At 50.1% G+C, this 25,912-nt stretch overlaps 2 protein-coding genes across 7 annotated transcripts in view; one reads left to right on the top strand and one right to left on the bottom strand.

Moving 5' to 3' along the window:
• The window catches only part of ARHGAP26 (Rho GTPase activating protein 26), a 97,536-nt gene extending 89,154 nt beyond the window's left edge, over positions 1 to 8,382 (top strand). Inside the window, exons 21-23 of one of the 4 annotated variants that reach the window (XM_014888297.2) lie at positions 3,616 to 3,726; positions 5,463 to 5,554; positions 7,114 to 7,607. In XM_014888297.2, coding sequence (XP_014743783.1) covers positions 3,616 to 3,726; positions 5,463 to 5,554; positions 7,114 to 7,202 — 292 coding nt within the window. In that variant the 3' untranslated portion in view covers positions 7,203 to 7,607. Of the gene's footprint in view, positions 1 to 1,184; positions 2,555 to 3,615; positions 4,262 to 5,462; positions 5,555 to 7,113 lie in introns of those variants that run through there. The other 3 variants (XM_088174085.1, XM_088174084.1, XM_014888298.2) reach the window with 3 other exon arrangements.
• Positions 8,383 to 17,925: 9,543 nt separating this feature from the next.
• Positions 17,926 to 25,912, bottom strand: part of NR3C1 (nuclear receptor subfamily 3 group C member 1) — a 56,569-nt gene continuing 48,582 nt past the window's right edge. For all 3 annotated transcript variants that reach the window (XM_014888295.2, XM_014888294.2, XM_014888296.2), the window contains exons 7-9: positions 23,290 to 23,420; positions 19,928 to 20,085; positions 17,926 to 19,081 (exon numbers count right to left, since the gene is read on the bottom strand). In XM_014888295.2, coding sequence (XP_014743781.1) covers positions 18,929 to 19,081; positions 19,928 to 20,085; positions 23,290 to 23,420 — 442 coding nt within the window. In that variant the 3' untranslated portion in view covers positions 17,926 to 18,928. The remainder of the gene's footprint in view (positions 19,082 to 19,927; positions 20,086 to 23,289; positions 23,421 to 25,912) is intronic.

Genomic DNA, 25,912 nt, shown 5'->3' with positions numbered 1-25,912 from the left:
GTGACACTGCAGAGAGTTTAATATCATTTTTCTTGCATTAAAGCACCAAGGGCAGGAAGAGCCCTGCCAGAGTGGAGCCCTGTGAGCTGGTGCCCAGGCCTGGGGTGGTGCTGCCAGTGCCCAGAGTCGCTTCCTAAATCTCATCCATCACTCCAAGCCTTGCTGGGACCTGCAGCACTGCTTGAGCTCCATCAGCTTCCCACCCCAGGCTCCCATTTCACTGAGGCTACAGAGCCATGGCTGCTGCTGAGCTGCAGTCTCGTCCTTGTTTCAGCAGAGCTGAAGTGCTCTGGCATTACATAAAGCTGTAATTTTCTTTTTTCTCGTTACCTTTGAGAAGAACCTTATGTTCTGCAGCTTTGTTCTATAGGGATAGATCAGGGAGCAGAGGGCTTGGTGGTCCTTGATGTGTTTTACTGCAGTCAGGTACTGATCATGTCAGAACAGGAATATTGTTTATTTTTGAGGTGATTTCATGAAAGGGCTGGGATGCATCAGTGGGCTCTGCCCATCCATAGCTGTGAGATGTTCTGAGGCAGAAATAGCCCCGAGTTCCACAAAAATAAACAAGTTGTAAACATGTTTGAAGTGGAACTGATGTCCTCTGGGAGGAGAACAAAGCAGCAGAAGTTGGCTGGAGACCTGCTGAGAGGGGCTCTGAGAGCTGCTCATGCCCCGGGGACTGAGGCAGCCCGGGTGGAGGAAGGGGAATGAAAGAGGCAGGTTAGGAGAAGGGATCACAAAAGAAATGTTTTAGCTCCAGCAACTCCAGCAGAGTCTTGAAATGAGAGTTTCTGCTTTATTTTTTCACGTGTTTGGGCAGCAAACGAAGCATCTGCATGGGAAAGGCAGCGTGCACGGCCAGCACGGGAAGCAGGGAGGAGGATTTAGCTCCTAAATTCATTTCCAACTCTGTGTTTGTTGGAAGAGTGGGATTGCTGGAGGGACGCATGGAGTGGAAGGTGCAGATCCCAGATCCTCCCTTGGGATCACCAGTCAGACCTGCAGGAAGGGCAGGAGCCTCAGGATGCCTTGGGCTACGGACTCGTGGAGCTCCCCCGTGGGGAAAGGTCCATTCTCACCTTGGAAGACTCTTAATTTGAGCCATTTCTTTGTTTCCTGCTTCTGATGGTTTTTGGTTCTTAGCAATTTTCTCTGTTTTGTTTCCACTGTGCACCCAACAGGAAGAGCCCCTCGCAAAGCCCTCCCGAGTAAGAAGAAGGAAAAAAAAACCCAAAACCGTCCAGCTGACATTTGCTGCCTGCAGGCAGCAGCAGCCAGAACTTCCCCCCAGCCTCTCACCACCTCTGCTCTTTTTGTGAGAAACAAAAGAAATTGGATCCTACGAGAAAACTGTTTCCCAAAACGCCAGAGACCTCGGGATAGCCCAGCCCTGCTGGGCACTGACATCTGCAGCCAGGCAGCCCCTGGGGCTGGCACTCACATGAGCTCAGGAAGGTGATTCTCAATCAGCAGCTTGGAAATGAATCCCTGTATTTCCTGGGAGGGAGGTGAACCCTTCATCCCCATCACACCCCAGGTCTGTCAGTGCTGGGGAGCAGCTCGGGGGGGTGCTGAGCTGTGCCTGGCTTCTTCTTGGGGAAATGTTCTGGAAGGACTGGCAGAGCAGCTCAATCACCAGGACCACGTTCATCTCCTGTGTGAGCACCTGATGGGCCCGGGGTGCCCTGCACTCCCCAGTGCCATTAGTGAACTCCTCTCTGGGTGGGTTTGCTGAGCCTTTTCTGTGACACCAAAGACACCAAAATCCTGCTCCAAAGTAGAGAGAACTTCTCAGGCACAGGCTGGCCTGGGGCTGGTTCTTGCCTGATAACTCTGAGATCCTGCTGGTTACATTCCCTGCTGTCCTGAGCAGAGCAGCCACTTGTGGCAGAGTGACCTGAGGAGAAACGAGAGCTGCATTCTTCTGCCATGACTGCATCTCAAAAAGTGCAGCAGCAACTTCCAGGCTGGAGCCTTGTGCCCCTGGATTTTCCTTTGTGCAGTGGAGAGGACCAGGGTTGGTGGCAGGCACGGTGGCCATCCCATCAGTGGCACACTCAGTGGCCATCTCTGGCACACCCAGTGCCATGGCACAGGCTCAGCCACATTTTCCTCACCAGCTCATTTCCCCTCCAAGCCCCACCTTGGCCAGGCTCCTCTTGGAGAAGGGAATTGCTGGGTGATCTCTTTGAGGGAACTGGTGCTTAAAGGGTGAATTTTGGCAGTTTGGGATGACTTGGTGACCTTGGTGGCACCTCCTGTTTGGGGTGGGAATAGATGGAGTACCTGGTGAGTACCAGTGGCTGTCAGGTTTGGTAAAGACCAAGGAAAACTCATTTTTTAAAAGATGGACAGTTTTGATGATGGAAATGCTGAAGGATTGTTTTTACATGGTGATGATTATTAGCAGAATGTTTTGAGGATGTGGTTGACAGCCTGCCTGACAGCATTCCCTGTTTCCCAGCCTCTGCTGAAGTCATGCTGCCCTCCCTGCTGTATCCCATTTCTCTATGTGTGTAATCTTCTGACATAATAAAGGTGTTGCCTGTAATTTCAGAGGGAATTAACCGGTGCCTGTCGAATCCAGTGACACAGCTTCTGCAAGGAGTCAAGCCAAGAGTTTGGCCTTAAGCAGAGGTGGTCCAATTTCCAAGGGGAAAGCGTCTGTGACATAAATATCCCCCCGAGGTGGCAGCCAGGGGACACTGGGGAAGGTTAAACGTTGCTCTGAGCTCCTGTAGGGCTGAGGTTGTCCCCATGTTCTGGAGCCACCATTCCCTGAATCCCTTCCCTCTAGCCCAGGAGCCCCCAGCTGAGGGATAGGGACATCCTGGGGTTGTGTCCTGTCCCCCCTCATCACAGACCTGTGTGATCAGAGCTCTAAAGAGAAAACATAACTCGTGGTGCTTGTACAAAACTTGTTTTTACAGAGTCATTTGCAGTGTGGAGAGGGATTTCTGTTTTATCAGGGATGGAGTTTCTGATCTGAATTGGATAGGGAATACCAATGAATGAATGAATGAATGAGAGTCAAACTGGTGTTTTAATACAATAATTTCTTTTTGGTGAACCTGAGAGTGACCTGAATCAAACAGTTTGGAAGGACCCAAAAAACTTCTGTGTGCAATTACCGGGTCAGTAACTGCATCCAGCTCCAGTTGACAGCTGTGGCTTCAGGAACGAGCACAAGGGGGAAAAGGGATGTAAAACAACAAAACCAATGGCATTTTTCTCCACTGAATGTCTGAGTGACAGGCAGAGGGGGTGGAGGCTGCTCACAGGCATCATTAACGTCCAGAAATACCAGCAGCAGTTTCTGGCAGCCCTGGGGGAAACAAGCACGAGGCAGGTAAGTGGTGGGCACAGGGTGCCAGGTGTGATGGAGGGGGCAGTGGATGGGGCTTCACTGCAACACCCAGCTCTTGTTGTCCCGACAAACGCAGGCCCAGCCTTGGAGCTCTTCCCAAGGTCTTGGCCCTTCATGTCGTGGCTGTGTCTCATGCCCAGGACACTCCCAAGGCGCTGGCTGTGGTGGGCTGCTGTCTGTGTGTGTCTCAGTGCTGTTCGTGGCTGTGCTTGCACGTTGATCAGGTCTCTGGTTCTGTCTTGCAGCCCTCAGAATCCAAGCCCAACGTCACCCCTGTCACCGTCCTGGCCCATGTTCTCTGCGCCCTCCAGCCCTATGCCCACCTCCTCCACGTCCAGCGACTCATCCCCCATCAGGTCTGTGCCACAATTCCCTCGGCTTTGCGTTGCTTTTTCTGTTGGATTTTCCCCCGCTTCACTTCCCTTTCCCTTGGCATCCTGCTCCAACCCTCCCAGCACAGCTTGCACTCAGCAAGAGGGGAGCTGGCAAAGCCTGCTGGCCACGGGGAGCCCCCTGGAACACCCCAAACCCCAAGGGAGCCCCCTGGAACACCCTAAACTCCATGAGAGCCCCCTGGATCACCCCAAGTCCCAGGGCAGCAGGAGCTTGGTGTCACTGCTGGGCTCAGCTCAGCTCCTGAGCTGCCTTTGCTCTGCTCTGCAGCAGGTAAGAGGTGAGGTGCAAGGAGTGCAGAGCCTTTGGGAAGCTCTGCCATCCCTGGTTTTCTGGCCACAGCCTCGTCTGGGATGCCAGGAGGGTGATGGGCTCGGGGCAGCCCAAGCTGCTCTGTGCCCAGCCTGAAGGTCCTTGGGCATTGCTGGAGCTGCAGATGAGCCAGTGCAGGATGCCCAGAGATGGCAGAGCAGGGCCAGGCTGAGCTGTGTGCCAGCCCCGGGGGTCCCCTGTGCCCTGGGGTGCCTGGCACCAGCGATGCCACCGTGCCCTGGGTGCACTGTGATGCTGAAAACACCTGATTTTACCTGGTGGTCTCCAGCGTGAGCGGTGCCTCCCTGGCAGGGCAGGACCCTTGGAGTGGGAGGATTGTTTGCCCACCCTGCTTTTGAAGTGTTTGGGAGCTGCTCGTGTCAGGCAGCTGGAATTTGGAGAGATCTCAGCTGTGGGGCTCTCTTTGCAGCAAAGCCAAAAGCATTCCCAGCTCCTGGGTTTGGAGTTTGAAGGGGAGCTGCTCTTGTTGCTTCCCAGGAACTCAGGGAACTTCAAATCCTCAGAAAGATAAAAATTGGTGAAACCACTGATGTGAGAATGGTGACCCCTTGTTCCCCACCCCAGCAGCTCCTGGGGGCACTTCATCACTTCCCTTGTTTGTGTCACAGCTGAGCAGCAGTGCTGGATGTGGCCAGGGCCCGGCTGGGTTGGCACTGCCACTGTCACTGTCCCCACAGCCTGGCACTGTCCCAGCTTGCCAGCAGCCCTGCTCCAGCCCAAAGCTGGGAAGGATGGGTGGGGATTCCAGGTGCAGGGACAGCTCTGTGTGCCTGTGCTGTGCCTGGGGTGCCTCGTTTTCCACTCTGTGCCAGCAGTTTGCTCCATTCCTGCTCTCCCTGCTCCCATTCTCTCTCCTGCAGCGTGGGCACGCTGACACTTCCAGCAAAATCTAATGGCTGTTAAATCTCTTTTACCTTCAGGTACAGGCTTTAAAGAAGTGCAGCAAATTCTTCACGGACCTGCTTTGCTTTCTGCTTTGAAATACCCTTCCCCAAGTGCTAATTCTTCCTTGTGAAATTCTCCTTGTGGTCGCAGCTGCACTCGGATGGGTTTGGCAGAGCGGGGCCAGTGGCAGTGGGTCACTGCCAGCACCTGCTGCCACCTTTGCTGTGTGCCAGGCTCTGATCACTGGTGGCCTCTTCGATCCACAACATCCCAGCCTAGAGCCTGCAGCTGTCCTGGGGACCCGTGGCTTGGGCTGGTGCTGTCTGGGCAGTGCTGTGGGCTCAGGGTGGGATTTGCAGGGTGCTGGCCCATCCCCGGAGCCCCCAGCCCGTGCTGGTGGCCCCGAGCCCACTGCTGGCCCATCCCCGGAGCCCCCAGCCCGTGCTGGTGGCCCCGTGCCCACTGCTGGCCTCTCTTGCAGCTCCCCCCTGCGCAGAGCCCGAGCTCTCTACGCCTGCAAAGCCGAGCACGACTCCGAGCTCTCCTTCACTGCTGGCACCGTTTTCGACAACGGTGAGTCCTGGCAGCCCCTCCTGGGCACATCCCAGCCTGTCCCACTGGGATCTGGGGCTGTGCATCCCCCCCGGGCTCCTCACCCCTCCTCCAGTCCCTGCCCGGAGCGTTCTGTGGAGGGGACATTGGATTCTGGGTATCCAGAAATACTCTGCGTAGTTGCTGTTAATGTTTTGTGCAGGAGATGAGAAAGCCACGTGTGATTTTTTTTTTTCCCTCTGGATGTGAGTGGTGGGCTGTGCTCACTCACAGCACGCTAATGAACACACATTTGGTGTTTCCTGCACCGAGAGTTTGTGCTTCGTGGAACTCAGCAGCTCTGGCTTAGTTATAATCCCGGTTTTATAATCCCTTTTTACTACTTTCCAAGTCATTCTTGGCTTTTAAATGTTAAGCATTGTCATTTGGGAAGCTGCTACCACAGGCACTGGTTTTGCCCTGGGATATGGAGGCGAACACAGCAGAGAGGGGAGGAGAGTGAATACATGTGAATTAAAGACAATCCTTCCCCAAAGCTGCTCCATAGTCATCTTATAAATAAACATAAATATACATGGTCTCCCCTCTGAGGGCCCGTGGGAATCAGAGCAGCTAGGAGGGGAACAAGTTTGAATTAAATACATTATGTTTGCTGATAAAAATCGATGGATTATTCAAGGGAAAAAGTACACAGCGTGTTCCAGTGCCTCAGCAGCACAGCCAGGGCTCACGTTGGCTGCAGGTGCTGGGGTGGAGCCAGCCTGGCTTGGTGGGAGCCCTGCTGTGCCCAGGGGCCTTTACAGACCCCGGTGAAGGCAAAGGGGTCTTGGCAATGCTCGGAGCCAGGTTCTGGTTTGGCTTTGAGCTTCTGTGAGGCTGAGCAGAGCTGGGCTCTGGGGCTGCCCCCAGGGCAGTGGTGGCACTTGGAGAGCTCCAGGTCGGCTGGAGCTGACCCCAAACTCTGGCTGGGGGGGTGAGGACAGAGCTGCAGAGCCACAGGAGCCCAGGGAGCTCCAGGAGCTCTGGAACACCCACTTCCCACCTATTGTGGGAGGGGGGAGATTCCTCTGCCTGCAGGCATAACCCGGGCCTGGCTCCTGCAGAATCAGCAGATTTTTGGGAGTTGATTGAATAAAGAAAAGCTTTTGAGGACTGATCAGGTTTCTGGTTGCACACAATCAGGTTGCAGGGTTTGCTTTCCCTCTGGAATTGTTCCCTAATGCAATTTCCCTCCCAGCCTGGGCCCAGGCCAGCAGGGATGTGCAGTTACCATGGGATGGAGTGAACCATGTTCCCTCCAACTTCCAAGAGATTTTAGCTCAGGTCTGCAGGAAGTGTTGAGCCCTTGTTTTTATCCCAAATTCTTCACTTCCCTCAGCCCAGCAGCCCCAGGGGTTCACTTGGGAAGTGGGAAGGAAAGGCCAAGGAGTCCCAGGGAGCAGGCAGGGACTTCAGCTGCCTGAGCCCCTTGGGGTGTTCACAGAATCCTGGAATGGTTTGGGACAGAAGGGGCCTTGCAGATCACCTTTAACTCTGTTGTTTTCCTTAAAAACCAACACGACCTTCCCCTGTCTCCACAGTTCACCCATCCCAGGAGCCTGGCTGGCTGGAGGGGACCCTCAACGGCAAGACAGGACTGATCCCCGAGAACTACGTGGAGTTCCTATAACTGTGGGGTGCACAGAGCCCCTGCTGAGCATTCCATGGTATCCATGGGGAGTCCCCTGTGCCCTGTGCCAGGCTGTGAGCAGGGTGGGGACACCCCTGTGCCTGCTGCTGGATGTCTGTGTGGATCAGACCTCTCCCCTCCTGCCGTGGCACTGCAGGGCCGTGGTGCTGGGGAGATGGGGACGCCCCCCAGCCCCCAGCTCCGAGCCCACCCAGCCATGGAAAAGCAGCCAAGGGCTCCGAGGGGCTGAGCTGAAGGTTGGCAATGTCCCCCGAGGTGGGGGCTCCCTGCAGGGGGACATTCAGGGGTCCCACAGGAGGAGTCCTGTGCTCCCAGAGCCTTCCCTGGCTGCCCCAAGCACAGCTCTGGGTGCTGCCAGGGGGCACCCCGAGCTCTGGGGGGCTGGCAGCCCTGGGGTGCCCCCTCCCTGGGCCACAGCAGTGCCAGCTCCTGCAGGCAGGAGCGAGCCCCGGGTGGGCTCTGCAGGGCTCAGGGCTCAGCAGGCTCGGTGGGGAGGGGATGTTCTGCACCAAACCTCTCAAACTCTTTTTTATTTTCAGGATTTAGGTTTTGTGGGGTAACCCTCAGTCTGTGCCGGGTGAGCAGCCCCTGCTGCAGCCCCAGACAAACCCCAGTGTTGGTGTTTGGGTGTTTGGTACCTCCCCATCCCAAATCCCACTGTACAGACACGTCCGTGCTCCCCCCAGCTGGAGCTGCCTCTGCCTCTCTCCAGCCTCGTTGCTTCCAGGCCTCCCCTTGCTTGCAGCCTCGTCTGTGCCACGTCTGTGCAGTGCTGCTTGTGCCAGGTGAATTTTTGCCATCCTTGCTGTTGGTGTGGCCACGATGGGGCTGTGGAGAGCCCGGGGACCAGCCCAGCTCCTGCCTCCATGGACACAGCACGAGGGCTCAGCAGGGCCAGTGGGCAAACCCTTCACCAGTCCAGGTCCTTTGGAACGTGGGGAGTGGAGCAGGAGCCCTGTTCGACTGCAGAGCCGGGATTTTGAGAGCTGGAATCACATTTTATAAAAAGAGAATCTCAAGAGAACCCCCAGACCGTGGTGCTGGGGATGGATGTCGTGGCTTTTTGTAACAGTTTTAAAGACTCTGAGTGACTGAATTGCTCTATGTGTCACTTTTTATTTTTGAAAGGATTAATGTATAAATAGAGTATCTTAAAATATTATGAGGAAAAGATCTATATTTGATATTTTTAGAAGAGCTGTAACAAGAGGAGCAAAGGACATTTGAAGCTGTCACCAAGAGGCTCCAAACCCCCCGACCCCCAGCCTGGAGCTGCTGCTTCCTTCACTCCATGGTGTCACCCAGGGAAAAAAGAGCTGAAATTTCAGCCCTCTTCACGATTTTTTTTTTTTTGTGCACAGTAATTAAACTTCCTGGGCTTTTGTCTTGGAAAAAAAAAAAAAAAAAAAAAAAAAGAGGAAAAAGGGGATCATTTTTTTTTCCTGCTTTCCAGGGTGGGTGGCACAGCTCATTCCCATGGGGTCACCCCTCTCCATGACACTCTGGTCCCTTGGGGAGCACTCTGGGCCCCTCACATGGCTGCTATGCTTTGGGCAGGGGGGAGGTCCCCAAACTGCCTCGTGCTCTCTGCTCTCAGGTGTTGGGTGAAGAGGGTGAGAGGTTTGTAGGGATGAAATCTGGTGTTTCCCTAGCTGGGAACATTGCTGGTTCATCTCCATCCTTGGATTTTGTGGCCAGTTTTTGTGCTGTTTCTTGGCTTTTCCTGAGGCCAGGCTTTATCCAGCCCTGCCTGGTGCTGGGACCTGGGGCTGGCCAGGGCTGGGTGTGTGAGAGCCCCTCCCTGGGGGTGGGACAGGGATGGGGAGGGTTTTAAAACACCCTTCATATTTTATCTCCCAGCACTATCTGTTTGTGTTTTAAGTGGCCTGTCCCTCCTGCCTGCCTGGGGTGCTGCCAGAGCAGAGTGCTGGGCATGAATGGGAACTGCAGACCTGCCAGGAGCCCTCCAAAAGGAATTATTGGCATTGTTGGGGCCCTGCTTAGCAATGCTGTGTGAGCACCACGCTGCTCCCCCCGTGTCCCCACAAAACCTTTCCATGCAGGGTCCCCCTTTGGCTCCTTGGGTACTCCAGTTACTCTGAGCCCAGAGTAAATTCCTTTTCAGAGGCACTTGGGAGCTGTTGGATGTGCTACCTAGAGAGTTTCTGGGAACAAAATTCCCACTCAGATGTATTTATGAGATGTCTCTTGGAGGAAAGGAAATCAAAATGAGGCAGAAGTTACTGCTCTTACAGGAGAGCCAGTGGAATATTTCTTTTTTTAATTAAAATTTTCCAAAAAGTAAAACTTGTCTGGAACGCTTACTAAATGTTCCCATTTTGGGCCAGCTTTAATACTGTAGTAAACATTGGTTTATTCCAAGAGAAATTAAAGGTAGGAAATATCCTTTTTTAAACCTGCCTGACATAGCATTTGATGCTTAAAATATTAAAGTCATCAATGAAAAAGAATCAAAAGCTGGGTGGTGACACTGCCAATGGGCAGAGCCTCTCCTGCAGCCCCTGGCTGGCCACTGTGGGCATGAAACCCAAAACAAGAGATGGACAGTGGTGTCTGGTGGAACTGCTCTTGGTGCAGCCCTGCCATGTTTCACACCCATGGCCAATGGTCCACACGTGTGCTGAGAGTTTGGTTTGGGTTTGGTGACAGCTGGATTAATTGGGCTGGGTTTGGTGTTGGGATGGGTTTGGTGTTGGGATGGGTTTGGTGCTGGGCTGGGTTTGGGTTTAGTGTTGGGCTGGGTTTGGTGTGGGGTTTGTGGTTGTGGTTGGATTGGTTGTATTGGGTTGGGTTTGGTTGTGGTTGGATTGGGTTGAGTTGGGTTTGTGGTTGGATTGGGTTGGGTTTGGTGCTGGGCTGGGTTTGGTGTTGGGTTTGTGGTTGTGGGTGTTTGGGTTTGGATTGGTTGGGTTTGTGGTTGGATTGGTTGTATTGGGTTGGGTTTGGGTTTGGGTTTGGTTGTGATTGGATTGGTTGGATTGGGTTTGGTTTGTGGTTGGGTTGGGTTTGTAGTTGGATTGGGTTGGGTTTGCTGTTGCACTGGGTTTGGTTTGGTTGTGGTTGGGTTGGTTGGGTTGGATTGGTTGGGTTTGTGGTTGGATTGGTTGGGTTGGGTTTGTGGTTGGATTGGTTGGGTTTGTGGTTGGATGGGTTGGGTTGGGTTTGGTTTGGTTTGGTTTATGGTTGGATGGGGTTTGGTTTGGTTTGTGGTTGGGTTGGGTTTGGTTTGGTTTGGTTTGGTTTGTGGTTGAATTGGGTTTGGTTTGCTGTTGCACTGGGGTTGGTTTGGATGCTTGGGGCCATTTCCTCTGCCCTGTCCCTGGCTCGTGGGCACCAGTGGGGCACAGGGATGGGCAGGGGTGGCTGAAGGGAGAATTCACCTGCACAGAGCCCAGGCATGGAGAATTGTGTTAGTGAATGGTTTAATACTCCAGACAAACCAGAAACCTCAAAACAATTATACTTTGTACATTTGGGCTAATTCAGACTTTCAGCTTTTGGGAAATAAAGATTAAAAGCAGAGGTGTTTTAAGGAATAGCCGTTTAAAGCTCTGTTCTCTGGCTGAGGAGCTGCTTGTTTGCAGACAGGCTCAGCTGCTCATTTAGCACCGTGCTGATGGCTCACGAGGTAGCACCTACCTATTACTTCTTGTAAATCCTCCCTCTGCTAATGAAGCTTTTTCTGCTTCTGAAGCTCGGACAAAAGGGTCTAGAAAATCACACCTGGGCTCTAAACTCAGTGACGCACGCAGGAAGGGGAAAAAGTCTGCAGGAGCCCTGGGTGCCCTGGAGACCAGGCTGCCTTGGATTAGGGGGGATGGCACAGCAGGGCCTGGAGCAATCCCATCTCCACAGGGACGTTTCTGTGTCCCTGCTGTGTCCCCATCTCTCTGGGGACAGTCCCCACGGCTGCCCATCAGCTGCTGCCCCGGGATGCAGATGTTCCCCCGGGCAATCGGATAATTCAGTATCTGCAGATCGCTCAGAGCTGTCACTCACTGCCAGCGCTGAGTGAGGGGCAGGGCAGGTGATGGGAGAGGCTCTGGGGATGAGCCCCAAGGGCTGGCACTGCAGGTACCCTGGGGTGAGCATCTCCCTGGCACAGGGGGCTGCAAAGGGCTTAAATCTCACCCAGTGCCACCCCTGCCATGGCAGGGACCCCTCCCACTGTCCCAGGGTGCCCCAAACCCCAATGTCCAGCCTGGCCTTGGGCACTGCCAGGGATCCAGGGGCAGCCACCCTGTGCCAGCCCTGCCCATCCTGACAGGGAACAATTCCTGCCCAAAATCCCATCCAGCCCTGCCCTTGGGCAGTGGGAGCCATTCCCCTTGTCCTGGCACTCCATCCCTTGTCCCCAGCCCCTCTCCATGGTCACACAAAGGGGAGTGCCCATTCCCAGCTGATGGTTCTGTGTCCCTGCTCTCTTGGATCCAGCAAGGAGCTTTTCCCAAGGCTCTTGGGCTCGTTCTGGTTCCCTCGGCCAGGCCCTGGCACCTCGGTGGCACCACACCAGGACAGTGCCAGCTGTGCTGTGCCCGTGGATGAGGCACACACAGGACAGGGATGGAGCAGCCCCGTGTCCAGCTCCCTCCCCTCCCCACCCTGGAGATGGTTTGTTCCTTTTTAAACCTTATTAATTTTGCTGCAGCCATTATGTGCCATAAATATTCCTGGTATTGCACGTGCTCCTCCTGCCTGTGTTTTGCTGCTGGGCGTTTCTTGCCAGCTTTGGCTTTGGCTGGGTTTTTGTTGAGCCACTGCTGTTGTTTTTGTCCAGCTTTTGTTCACTTTGGTTGCCCTGTGTGGTACCTGGAGCTCTGCAGCTCCAGCCTGAGCAGAACCAATGACTCTGCTCCATCCCCATCGTGCTGCTGTTTATTATTTATTTCCCCAGCAACGGGGATATATTTAGCCCTGGAGCTTTGAGCTCTTTCAGCCCATTATGCTCAGCAAACGGAGCTGTGGCCGAGGGGCAGCAGCAGCAGGAGCCCCCCAGGAGCCCAGGGGAGACCCCAGACCTGCAGCAGGGGAGGGGGTGAGAGCCACCAAGGGTTGGGTGGATTTTTAGGAATTATTTTTAGCAATTGCTGTGTTTGAGGCTGGCAGGGCAGTGCTGTTTGTTTGGGGTAGAACACGTGTGGCTCAGCTGCAGCCCAGCTGGGGAAACTCTGCCTGAGAGCCAAAAAGGGTAAAAAAAAAAAAAAAAAAAAAAAAGGAAAGGGCAGGAGAGAAATGAGGAATTAAAAATGCTGGGGTTTAACCCTGGATTTGTTCTTGCAGGAGCCCAGGGATGGCAGGGACAGCCCCCAAATTGTCACTGCCTGTCCCCAATTCCCCTCTCAGCTCCTCAGGGATGCAGCTCCCCGTGCAGATCATTGCCCCTCCCTGGGGACACATCCCCGAGCCCCTGCCCTGCCCTGGGCACTTTTCCCAGCAGGAAGTGTCACCCTGTCCTCCTGCATTAGGAGCACAATTAATGCCCACAATTAATTAGCTGATGCTGCCTCAGCAGTTTTGCCCCAACCTTTTTATGTGGTTTGATCTCAAATCAACAGATCCCATCATTAGAAGGATTCCACTTACTTTTATTTTTTTAACCCAAGGTTTCCTGTTGTGACCTCAGAGAATATCTTTAATAATGCTCTGGAGCTGTGCTAGGCCTGTGATGGATTGGATTTACTGCCAGCACCCCTCCAGGTTGGATTTTATCAGCTGATCCATGGGCTCAGGCACTGGACATCGGTTCCTGTTCATGCCACTCCTCCAGGCAGACTTTGACAAGATCAGTATTTGCACTTTTTTATTTTGAAATGTCCATGTACTATATATAATGTATTTATAGAATGTATTTTCACTTTCACCAATAATTGAAATTATCAGTAACCCTGGTAAGGAAATGAACCAAACTTGCTGGACCCTGGCAAGAGCACTGAGAGCATCTGGGACCCCTTTGGGATAACCAGTAACATCCAGCCAAGGATTTTTACAGTTTTATTTTGTAAAAACCCAGAATTTGTGCCTGACGTGGCCCAGCTCCGTGTGCCCAGAGCTCCACACGAGCTCAGGCTGCAGGGGGACGTGGCCAGGGACAAACCAGCCCATGGGACCATCCTGGGGACAAACACGAACTCAAAAGCTCAAATCTTAAATGTCAGAACTGTAAAAATGGCATTTAATGGCTTATTTTCCTAAGCAGTCTGAAATGGCATCATTTGACTGGGGTAATGTGAACACAACAGAAATCATGAATTGCAGTCACATGCTGGGCTTCACCCGGATTTCTTGGAAGCTGAGGATGGAGCCCAAGGAAGCAAAGAACAGCAGGACAAGGTGGAAAGTGAGGGAGGGCAGCAGCTCCTGTCACAGCCCAGCCCAGGAGCAGGGGAGGGTGCAGAGGGAAGGGACAGAAATCCTGCAGGGAATGGGATCCCGGGCACAGGGACAGAAATCCTGCAGGGAATGGGATCCTGGGCACAGGGACAGGAATCCTGCAGGGAATGGGATCCTGGGCACAGGGAAAGGAATCCTGCAGGGAATGGGATCCTGGGCCATCGATATCAATGCTTTATAAATGGAATGGGACAAAGGGGATTTGGGGTCAATGTGACCCCACTGAGGACTCGATGCCTTTTCCATGAGGCAATTCTTGATCTGAGTGTCTGAAGGCTCTCCTTGAAGAATAAATAATAATAATAACCTGAATAAACCATAATAAACCTGAATAATGTGGTGGTTGTCAATCCCATCCTTGTCTTGCTGTCCACAGCCATCCAGCTCGGGAATTACCGAAGGGAAATTTATGTAAGCTTTGTTTTAATTGCAAACAATTCAAAGAAATCATTCCCTGCTGGGAAACTCGGCCTTTGCTGCTGCAGTTAAATGAGATTTTATTACACAGGCCTGGCTCTGTGGCTCGGGGGGAGGCTGAGCTGTGCTGGGGGAAAACCACGGCGGTTTTGGGGACTGAGGGGTTGGAAATGTGGGAACTCCAAGGGAGCTTCAGGGCAGCATCTTCTGCTCCACTGCTGAGGCTCCTTCAGCACTGCTGCTTCTCCTTTTTTCTGTCTCTGCACAGCTCAGCCCCACCACCCACCCCTCTGTCCCAACCCACACCTGGGGAGCCCCAAAACTTTTCTGTACATTTAATTTTCCTCTGTCACTAACGTTGGGAGGCAGCTTTTAGCACATTCTGCTGAGTATCACACAGTTCTTGTCACTGCAGTGACAAAATCCATTTAAAATTACAGAATTAAAGAGGGATTGAGGTTGGAAGGGACCTTAAAGTCACAGAGTCCCTCCCCTGCCATGTCAGACCCAACCCTCTCCAGGACCACAACAAAAACTCCACAAAATCATTTTGGAGCCATTTAATGAAAAAAGCAGAATTTTATTATATGGTTTCTGTCCATTATTCGGCATTGCTGTAAATGGCTCACATTTACTGCAACTTCTGTACAGATGTGTGGCTTTGTATTACCAGAACAGCAAATTTAAATGAAAAAATAAATGTTCAACAATTCCACACAAGCTTTTACAGTCCAACATTTCACTGAGTAGGTGAAAACTACAGACTTGTTACTACAGAATTATTCAGCATGAATAAAAAACTACAACTTTTATTTTTAAACAGGAGTCACTGGTTTAATTTTTTTTTTTTAATGCTGTTTAAAATTGCTGTGATAAAAATAATGATTTTTTTTTTTTAATAATGCCATACACTGGTATGATATAGGATTTGTCCCCATTATATATCTTTTTTTTTTTTTGTTTAATATACAAAATAGAGTAATGACCCATCGCTGCCTCTGCTGGGGCAGGGGGTTGGAGGTGGGGTGTTCCCACACACTCACAGCCTTCCCTCGGACACGAGGCCTCTGCCTGGACAGGACCTCGACCTTCATGGAAAATTTGGTTCCTATGAGACTTGGATGGCTCAGCAAGCCCTGGCTGCAGGCTGGGACAGGGGCAGAGCGTGCCTGGTCTGTGACCATGAAATCCCAAACTGGAAGGGACCCTAAAGCTCATCTATTCCCCTAAAACTCATCTATTTCCCCCTAAAACTGATCTATTCCCCTAAAACTGATCTATTCCCCCTAAAACTGATCTATTCCCTCTAAAATTAATCTATTCCCCCTAAAACTGATCTATTCCCCTAAAGCTCATCTATTCCCCTATAATTAATCTATTCCCCCTGCCATGGCAGGGATCCCTTCCACCAGACCAGGCTGCTCCAAGCCCTGTCCGAGCACGCCTTGAACACTTGCAGGGATATAATAATAACAATAATAATAACAATAATAATACAATCTTTATAAAATCTCACCCTAAGTCATGTCCCTGAAGTCCTCCCTCTCTGAAGTTTGGCCGAGGGAAGTTTCCCCCAGCCCACGTTCATCCAGGCACTTCCTCCTTCCCTACCTTTCCCTGCGGGAATGGCGAGGTCGATTTTCAATTTTCGGCATCGATTGGCACCGGTCCCCAGCAACCCCCCCCCGGCCCTCCCCTGGTGCCCCCATCCCTGTCCCCGTGTCCCCCTAAGGCCATTGCGAGTCCTGAGCGGATCCGTGCACTTTGTGATAAGGCACTGAAGGGCCCAAATTCTCCCTGCTTTATCCAGAGTGCAGGGACTCCCCACTGCGACACGGACTACGGAAAACAGGACACGGAATTCTCACTGCTGGCTACAGCACCACGGAGTCTCACTGGTGAAGTGACAACTGAACAGCACGTACAGGACGAGTCCTTCCCCCCAACCCTCCCCAACAGCAACAGCTCCCTTTGCTTCTCCTTCAATCCCGAGACTGAAAATGAATGTACAGGCAAACACACACAAGGGGCAGAGAGCCTCTCCTCCCACGGGGGCATCACACACAAACGGGAGTTTGGGGTGGAAGGGATCCCAAAGCTCAGCAGCTTCCGAGCCCCGACTCCTCCATCATCTGCTGCGTTTCCCCGCAGCTGCTTTTGCTGGCAAAAATGACAATTTGGGGTCCCTGCACCCCGACCCGCACGCGCTGTCCCCAGGCTCCAACCAGGAGTTTATAAACTTTGTTTGTTTTGTTTTGTTTATACAACATTCTCCAAAGTCAGAGCAGGTTTTCCCCAGCCCCAGCAGCACAAACTCCTATCTGTATCACAGACGGGCGCAGGAGGATTCCCAAGGACTTGGGCTGGAGTTGTAATTAAAATCCTGACCTTTACCTATTACAAAATGTACATATTCCTTACAGATCAAAGAAGAGATTATTTTTCCTTTTATTAAAGATGCTATTTTACTCCAAAGTACTGAATATAGGATTTTTTTTTTTAATAGGTATAACATTCAAAAAGAGCTTTAAGAAAGGATGAGAATTGAGTTTCCTGTTTCGGTTGGAAACCAAGGTCTGCTCAATGTAGAAATGTGCTGTGAACACCCCACGCTCTGTATTTACATATTGCTGGCACCTGGATGTGGATTATTGCCCAATTTGGATCTGTTTTTGCCGTGGGAGTCAGGCTGTGCCTGCACCCCAGCTCAGAGCTGTGACAGATTTTGCAGCGGGGTCTGGTTCAGCCGTGCCTCATACAGATAGGAGTAGCCCACCCCAAAAAAAAAAAAAAAAAAAAAAAATCCAAAAAAAAACCCCAACGGGAATTGTACACAGTGATTTGAGAAACACAGCCCAACCCTACAAACACCCACGGAGCACAGGTTCCCCCTCTGAACCTCTTTGGATACCAACACCACTGCCCAAACCACACACAACGGACCCCACTCAGCATATCTGTGACCCCTACAAAAAATATAATTACATGTATCATGATAAAGCAATCTGTCATCTAAAAATCATCCTTATTATACACTATACAAGCTATTTTACAATCATTTAATAAATTGCTTTTAAAGCTGCAGTAGCCCTTCCCTTTTTTTTCTTGGATCAGCGAATATACCGATTATACATATTTGAAACTATAACTAAATATAAAAATATATTAGGTTTTGTATTTTTCTCAGATGATCTTTCTCTTTTCTATTACACAAACGATCTGGCCACTTGGAGTAAAAATCAAATTTTAGAGTGGCATAGTAAATATTTCAGTTTTGAGATACAGAAAATTGTTAAGGTGCACGTAGAAAAGGCTACTACAGCTTCTAAATGTCGAAAATATCCTCATCCAACAAGGAGAAATCCACAAGGCCTACGGGAATTTATGGCACGCCAGGAATTCAATGTGAAGGGCTGCAGCCTTACAAAGACAAAGTTTTGACGGACAACTCTAAGACCACGAAGTCAGCAGCGGAGCTCTGCTGCTCTCCAGGAGGGAGGGTGGAGCAGGCAGTGAAGGTGGAGATGTGGAATTGGGGGGGGTCTCTCATCACCAGGTGAGTCTGGAGCTGGGAGATCCAGTGCCAGCCTCGTGGACAGGTCCCCGGAGAGGAGGAGCCCGGAATCCTCCAGGAGAACAACCCCAGCCACCGGGTGCCCTCCCCCTGTCCCTGGGGCTCTCCGGAAATATTGGGTGTGATGACGGCTTTAAGTGTATAGAAAACGGAGTTTCTCCACACAGAAGTAAACTTTGCTGAAGCTATGCATATTTTCCTGAAAATTTCCTGATGGGCAGTCAGGACTGATCTTCTTGGCATCAATGCAGCCCGTGACTCTTTGCGTTATGGCTGTTGCATCAAATGCAAAAATCAGGCTTCTTCTTCTTTTTTTTTTTTTTTCCTTTTTTTTTTTTTTTTTCAATATATAAAATAACCTGCTCATTTACAACCAGTTAGGACTGGGTTAATTTTTTTTATGAATCTGCATATCCAACACTTTTGCAATGTACCAAAAGGATTTGTTTCATCCGGATCTACTGAAATGAGATTGGAGAGTCTGTTCTCCCACCCACCCTGGCCCTTAGAAAAAGCCCAATTTTTATGGCCACTTTGCCTGTTGAAAGCATTAGGTTAGAAAAGCCCAACCCAGTTTCACATGAATCTACTCGAGTATTTACTGTCTAGAGGTCATTTAGGAAAGCTACGAGCTGCCCCACCTTAAAAAACCAGCTGTACAATAGGCATCTTGAAGTATTACAAAAAAATTATGTAAGAAAAAAATGAACAAGCCGAGTTCACGGTATATAAAGTTAAAGGAAATTGCTAAAACCAGACAGTAATAGCTATAAAAGGCACAACTTCCCTTTTCTGATATACACTTGTAAACTTTCTTCAGGTTACATGCATAAACCAAAATACTATCTTAACTTTAAAAAAAAAAAAAAAAAAAAAATCCAAAACACTTTACTAAAATAAAAAAAAAAAAAGCCTAAAAAATTGTCTCCAGCCAACTGCAGCAATTAATTAATTAATTAGCAGAATGTTCGTAACAGCCTCAGAGCTTGTCACTGGTGGTTTGATGCATCCAGGGATGGTGCACGAGGGGAGAGAGAAAATTTCTGCCCAAACTGATTTTTCTTTTTTTCTTTTCTTTTTTCTTTTCCTTTTCCTTTCCTTTCTCCCCTATTCTTTCCTTCCCAAAAGAGAGAAATCCGCTGCTTCTCCAGCCTAACTCTTGGCCCTCTGTAAACCACATGTAGTGCATAATTACAAAAGAAACACCTGCGAGGACAAAAGGAACAAGTTCTGTAGGTTTTCTCTTTACAAAACAAAGCTATCGTGTGACGGTTTCTTAAGGCAACCCTTTGTGTTAAGGCAGTCACTTCTGATGAAACAAGAGCTTCTTGATATTTCCATTGGAATATTTTGGTATCTGATTGCTGATGATTTCTGCCAACATTTCTGGGAACTCAATACTCATGGATTTATCCAAAAATGTCTGGAAGCAAAAGCTCAGAAGATTTTCAACCACCTACGAGTGACAAGACAAAGAATTACTTGCACATTCAGAGAACATTCACCTCCCTCCTCCCCAGCTCCTGCCCACAGGATGGGGCTCAGGCAGGATGTGCACAGCAATCCTCATTTAGTTCATTAATTATTGTCCGTGGCACTCTGATATAAACCAACCAAACTGACAGTGCAGGCCTTTACCAACACTGAGGAGATCTGGCACCAATTCCCATTCCAGCAGATAAATAACACACACACACATGGATAAGCTAAATGAGATCTTTCCAGGTGCTTGGTAGAGTAACAAGAAAAAAACAGTAATTCTGAGGTCTCAAAGTTACCCTTGTGTTAAACACTGCTTTGTGCTACTGTGTAATTAGAATTAAACTGCCAAAGGAGACAGTCTGAATTGGAAATTCCTTCAAAATTAGATCACTGCTACCACCACACATAGTGCTGAGGCATTGTTTTAATGGAATTTCAAACTATTCCATATTCTTTACTCCTTGGGCTCTGAGATTCACACTGCTTTTAAACATCACATTTCTGCTTCTACTGCCAAGTCAGCTACGGCTCCTGAGCTCCTCCATTTTAAAGCAACGTAACTTTTAAAAACTGGAGAGACTGAAAATGAGATTAATTATCCAATTAATTGCTGTGGATTGCACTGCAGAGGCAGCCTGAGAGGACCACGTTCAAGGCTGTCAATTTGCCTTTTGTGAGACAGCAGAGGAGCGTGACCTCCTCCTCCTCCTCCTCCTCCCTCTAAATTTGTCTCTTTAAATAAAAAGAGCTGGAGGAGCTCACAGTCCCCGCCCCAAACGTATTTCTCTGGAATGCCTGCAGCATTCCTGTCAGGACTTACATCATGCATAGAGTCCAGCAGTTTAGTCAGTTGATAAAATCGCTGCCAGTTCTGGCTGGAGTTCCCTTCCCTCTTGACGATGGCCTTGCCCAGCTCCTTGATGTACGTCATGCGGATCTCCTCGAACAGGGACTGGCTCTTCAGGCCCTCCTTGGGAACTGCAACAGGGACAGAGCCTTTAGAGCACTGCCACCCCAACTGCATCCTGATTTCAGCCCCTCCTTGGGAACTGCAACAGGGACAGAGCCTTTAGAGCACTGCCACCCCAACTGCATCCTGATTTCAGCCCCTCCATGGAACTGCAACAGGGACAGAGCCTTTAGAGCACTGCCACCCCAACTGCACCGTGATTTCGGTTCTCTCACTTTGCTTACACGGAGAGGGAACGTTCAGCAGCAGCTGTGCTGACATGACAAGGAGCAAGAGGGGAAATTCAGGTTAAAATATGGAATTGTTCCCTGTCAGGGTGGGCAGGGCTGGCACAGGGTGCCCAGAGAAGCTGTGGATGCCCCTGGATCCCTGGAAGTGCTTAAGGCCAGGTTGGAAGGAGATGAGTTTTAAGGTGCCTTCCAACCAAAACCATTCTGTGATTCTGTGAAAATGAACAGAAGAAAAAGGACTTGGGCTCACTGAAATGGCAGCAGAGAGACAAGGAGAGACAGTGATCAGCTGAACACAAAGCACAGACCTGCTGCCAAATAAAAAAACCCCAAACCTCCAAAGGTATCCCACTAAAAACTATGGGAAGGACCATGGAGGCAACAACACCCAGCCCTGGAAGCACCTTGATGGAGAACCAAGAACCACCAGGGCTGGAGCTCCTGTGCTCCCCAGGCCTGGGAAATGTGACATTAGGAAGGTTCCATAACAATTCTGTGTGCCCAGGATCACAGGACAGCTTGGCTTGGAAAGGATCTTGAAACATCATGTGGTCCTGAGCCTCCTGACACGGATCAGGTAACAGATCTGTCAGTCCATGACAGACTGGGCAACAAACACTGCACCAGCCAGGGGCAAGCTGGGCATGGCCACAGCTTGTCTGGGACAGGGGGGACATCCAGACAGTGCTGGGCACAGAAACCAAGGACCTGGCATTCCAATCCTGTGCCTGATCCTCCTGTGGGGATGGTCCCCCAAAGACAAGGACCAGCCTGGACAGATGGACCAGGGGAATCCTGAGGTCCTGAAGGTGCTTCCCTTGAGGCCTCTGATCACCTCGGGGAGGGGAGGAGAGAAGAGAAGAGAAGAGAAGAGAAGAGAAGAGAAGAGAAGAGAAGAGAAGAGAAGAGAAGAGAAGAGAAGAGAAGAGAAGAGAAGAGAGAAGAGAAGAGGAGAGGAGAGAAGAGAAGAGAAGAGAAGAGAAGAGAAGAGAAGAGAAGAGAAGAGAAGAGAAGAGAAGAGAAGAGAAGAGAAGAGAAGAGAAGAGAGAAGAGGAAGAGAAGAGAAGAGAAGAGAAGAGAAGAGAAGAGAAGAGAAGAGAAGAGAAGAGAAGAGAAGAGAGAAGAGGAGAGAAGAGAAGAGAAGAGAAGAGAAGAGAAGAGAAGAGAAGAGAAGAGAAGAGAAGAGAAGAGAAGAGAAGAGAAGAGAAGAGAAGAGAGAAGAGGAGAGGAGAGGAGAGGAGAGAAAAGGAGACAAAGGTGACCAAACCACAACAGAGGACAGAGGCCACAGAGCACATTCCCTTCCCTAGGAAATCCAACCTTCCCTGCACTGCCAGCATCTGAGAGATTCTGGAATCATTCTGGAATGATTCTCTTGTCTGTCTTGCCTACACAGGAGATGAAACCTGTCAAGTGTTTCACATGGAAAAGGTCTCTGAGCTACGTCTGTGTGTGAGCTACAAGTCTAGACCTGTGTGGGATTCCTGTTTTACTCCTCCTCCTCCTCCTCTTCTCTTGGAAAATTTAACACAGAAATACAATAAACAAATTCAAATTGTCAAGTCGTGGATTAAAGAGCTTTAGAAATTTCAGCTATAGAAATTTCAGCTATTCAGTTGGAGAAGTTCCCTGATGTACCACTCACACAATGTAAGCAGCTGACAAAATGAAGATAAATTGTCTCCCACTGGAAATGGAGTGGAGAGGCCTCTTTGGGCAGTGCCAGCTGCTGGAGGGGCTGAATCCTGCCAGTGCTGCCTCCTCACCACTTCTGCCATGGAAATTTCCAGCTCCTGTGAGGAAAGCTGGCCTCCACCACACCCAAAACACTTGAGGAATTTTTGGGAGAGATTTCAGAATCAAACAGGAGCTGTTTGAAATCTGCAGTTTCAGGGAAGTTTGAAGTTCCTACCAAGCCCACGGCCGTGAGAGGCTGAAAGCCTCCTCTGAAAAGAGTCCTTGTCCCAGCTGTGGGCTCGGCAGGGAGGCACTGCTGGGCACTGCCAGGCTGGTGGGGCACTGGGGGCATGGCCATGGCACCCTCACACAGCCCTGGCACCTGAGCACTGCTGGGGTTCCCAACCCTCCTGCTCCAAAATCCAGAACAAGCCCAAGGTGAACAAATCCTCATTTCTGTGTAGGAATCAATGCTATTATTCACTGGAAACACGGGAGATAAGGAATATTAATAATATTTTCTTTTCATCACGTTTCAGGTCCCTTCCAAGCCAAAGCAGGTGATGAGGACGATGCAGAAGCACCCAAGAACATGGACACATCTTCACTTGCCCTGCTGCTCTGGCTGCTTCTCCAGCACGATGGCACCTCTGTCCCTGCTCTGACAAAGCCCAGGTGCCAGGCAGGAGCAGGGACACGTCGGGATCCTCACACCTGGCACGGCACAGGATGGCACAGGAGGGCACAGGAGGGCACAGGAGGGCACAGGAGGGCACAGAGGCTGTGCTGGAGAGAGGTGATGGCTCCCACTCACCCCAGCACACTCACACTCACCCAGGCACTCCCCGAGACACTCACACTCACACTCACACTCACACTCACACTCACACTCACACTCACACTCACACTCACACTCACACTCTCTCTCTCTTTTGCTCTGAGTCCCTGCACTCAGCCGAGCCTGGGCTGAGCTCCAGCCCCACGGAGCAGGGGAGAACAAAGTCACAGTGATAGCAACAGATGGGAAAACTAGCATTGTAAAAGGAATTTACACATCATGACTTCCATTAGTTATGCTGTCTCAGGTTATATTCTGTATGTTCTAAAAGCACTATTTTTGACACTGCACCTTGAACTTCCCTGCAGTACAGACAGAATTTACTGAGCTGTGACTTAACTCCAGCATACCCTACCTAAAGATAAAAACCAGCATGCAGCATATTGTATAAATCCATCTCTCATATGTACTGCAATCCCATCACACAGCTGTGCAGAGGCCAGGAGCTCGGTACTGAGTTCACCTACTTGTGGAGAGGAGCAGCAGGGTCTTCATGCACAGATACTCCTCGTAGGACACCTGGAGGCGGGACAGCTCTCGGGCCACCATGAGCATGTGCTTGCACTGTTCATACATACACGGGAGGTTCATCCTCTGCCTGAGGAGCAAAAGCACAGCACTCAGTGACACGTCTGCACACCCCCCATCTGTTTTTGCAGGCTGCACACGAGGAGCTGCGTGTGAGCCACGGCACAGCCAAGGATGCTCCGCTGCCCAGAGGTGGCTCGTTGGTGGCACAGATCAACACTGTGCTGAGGGCAGGAGGAGCCCCGGGACACCCTGAGTGCCACTGCCACTGTCTGCACCAAGCACTCAGCAGCCACAGCACCAAGGTGACACAGAAATCAAGTTGAGTCCCAGTTCCCCGAGCCTGGCAGTCCCAGAGTCTCTCATCCTCCCAGGGAAACATGATGGAGTGCCACACCACAGCTGGGATTTCTCTAATTCTTTCAACAGCTTTGAGAAGTGCACCTAATTTAATCAATATTTATATATTTAGGAGTATTTTCCTGTAATTTCTCCGTTTTCAAAGTGACTTTATGCTTGTGCCTGTCTGTGTTCCTGAAGCAATGACCAGCACTGCAATTAAACTTCATTATCTTTGTACTGTAATAAACTCATTTCTAACCATAAATGGAAAGTCATGTTGACAAGCAAAGGCAAATCTTGGAATCAGAATAACAAACATTATGGTTTTGTATATTTGTTTTTCCTATTTCAATGAAGCTTTGCATCAAGACAGGAACTCCTTTAATATCTCATCTGACACAGCAATCCTGCTTATGGGTGCTCTTACAGCTGGTTACTGTGAAAACTGCAGAATTAGTTTTGAGTGGGAAATGAAGAACAGACTAATTCTGAAGAGTGTAAGACAGAATTATGCTTTTCTATGGGTTCTCTGCTGTAGAGAAAAAGATAATAACTCCATGCAATGAGCACACAATGTCTCTGCAGTGATGCCAGCCCCTCGTTTTTGTTAATGATGTGTCACCTTTCCTTGGTATCACCACACAGCACTGCAGTCTACACAGAGACAAAATGGGATCGCTGTGGGAGTTACGAGTCAGATTTGCTTATGAAATAACAATTCCTCCAAAGCTGATCACTCTCCCATTCTCCCTCCCCTAGCCCTTAAGGAGTCACAACCACCCTGGCTGCACACAGGGAACAGCCTTTTCTCTCTCTTTTTTTTTGCAAAATCCAGGGGGAATCCTGCTGGCTTTGGAAAGACAGAAACACAAACTTCTGAAACTGTATTCAACCAGACCGAGTGCAAAACCCCAGCATTTCCAAAGGCAGCTGCTGGACAATTCCACACAGACCTGGGCCAGATGTGGCACTGCCCCACAGCTGCAGCTCCAGGATTCCAGCACCAAGGGGCACAGCACAGAGAGCACGGGGGGAATGCTGCAGGGACAGGAGTAAGGGCAGTGCTGGCTCTGAGATGTTTCTCACACAAAGCCACCTCTTGGCCAGGTGGAAATGCTGTCCCAGCCCCTCTGGGCTGTGCCAAAGGGCATCTCACACATTTCAAACGGAGTCATTTGAACGGGACAGCAGCGGGACAAACCCGTGACCTTGCAGTGACAAACACAGAACCAGGGACAGAATCCTGAGTCTCAGGACTTCCAGGAACTTCCAGCAATTAAATCTGTTCCTCCACGAGCACCACTGTGCACTGTCACTGTAACTTTGGGCACACTGTGACATACCCAGAGGATGAAAGCTGAGACACAAGCAGTTCAGTTCCAGCAGGGCATGTTTTCAATCACAAACTGGGGAAACAGTTATACAATACTGCAAAATCATAGGTTTAAACCCCTTCCAAGTACTAAATAATGGCCTAAAGCCTAAGATTTATTCAGCTGCCAAACTTTTCAACAGCTTGAATCAAGTTTCATGTGCGTGTGTACAAAAACACGTATAATACATATATAACACTGCCAGCTAGCATAGACATACCTCCATAAAAATGAAATCCATTAGAGGAGTACAGACGTAAAAGCAGAATATTCAGTAAGTATTCCGTTTTTAGGAGAAGTCTGAGCAAATGACTAATATGCCAGTTTAAGGCATAAGAAGAGAATTTAATTCTCTTCCCCAGCACAGACTGTGAGCTAGTCTGGGTCAGCAGCAGTGAATACACAGGAGCACACTGGGCAGGGCTGGCACAAGGATAAATAAATTCATGAAGGACAGAAGCTGCTCAGATGCTTGAGCAGATACATGAGGCTAAAGAAAGTCTATTAATTAATATATTTAGTAGAATTAATCCCATGAAGAAATCAATCAGTGACTGCAGTTCTGTCCAACTGAACCACCAAGTTTTGGAGCCCTCTCAGAGATGGAATTTCCCCTCGTGAAGCTGAAGACACTGAACTGTCTTGGACAGGAGGGTCAGTCTTGGAAGCTCAGAAATGAATAAATGATTTCCAAAGGCCAAATAAACAAGGAGGATGCCCCAGGAGTGGCTGCCCTGCCCTGTGCCATGGCTCTGTGCCCCTGGCCCAGCCCAGCCCTCACCCCACAGGACACAGCTGATGCCCAAAGCCCTGGGCACTGATTTCTGTCCATGTGATTTATCTGCTG

The sequence above is a fragment of the Sturnus vulgaris genome, chromosome 15 (genome assembly GCF_052056855.1).
Source record: "Sturnus vulgaris isolate bStuVul1 chromosome 15, bStuVul1.hap1, whole genome shotgun sequence".
Lineage (NCBI taxonomy): Eukaryota > Metazoa > Chordata > Aves > Passeriformes > Sturnidae > Sturnus > Sturnus vulgaris.
This window is presented reverse-complemented; position numbering and strand designations above follow the sequence as displayed.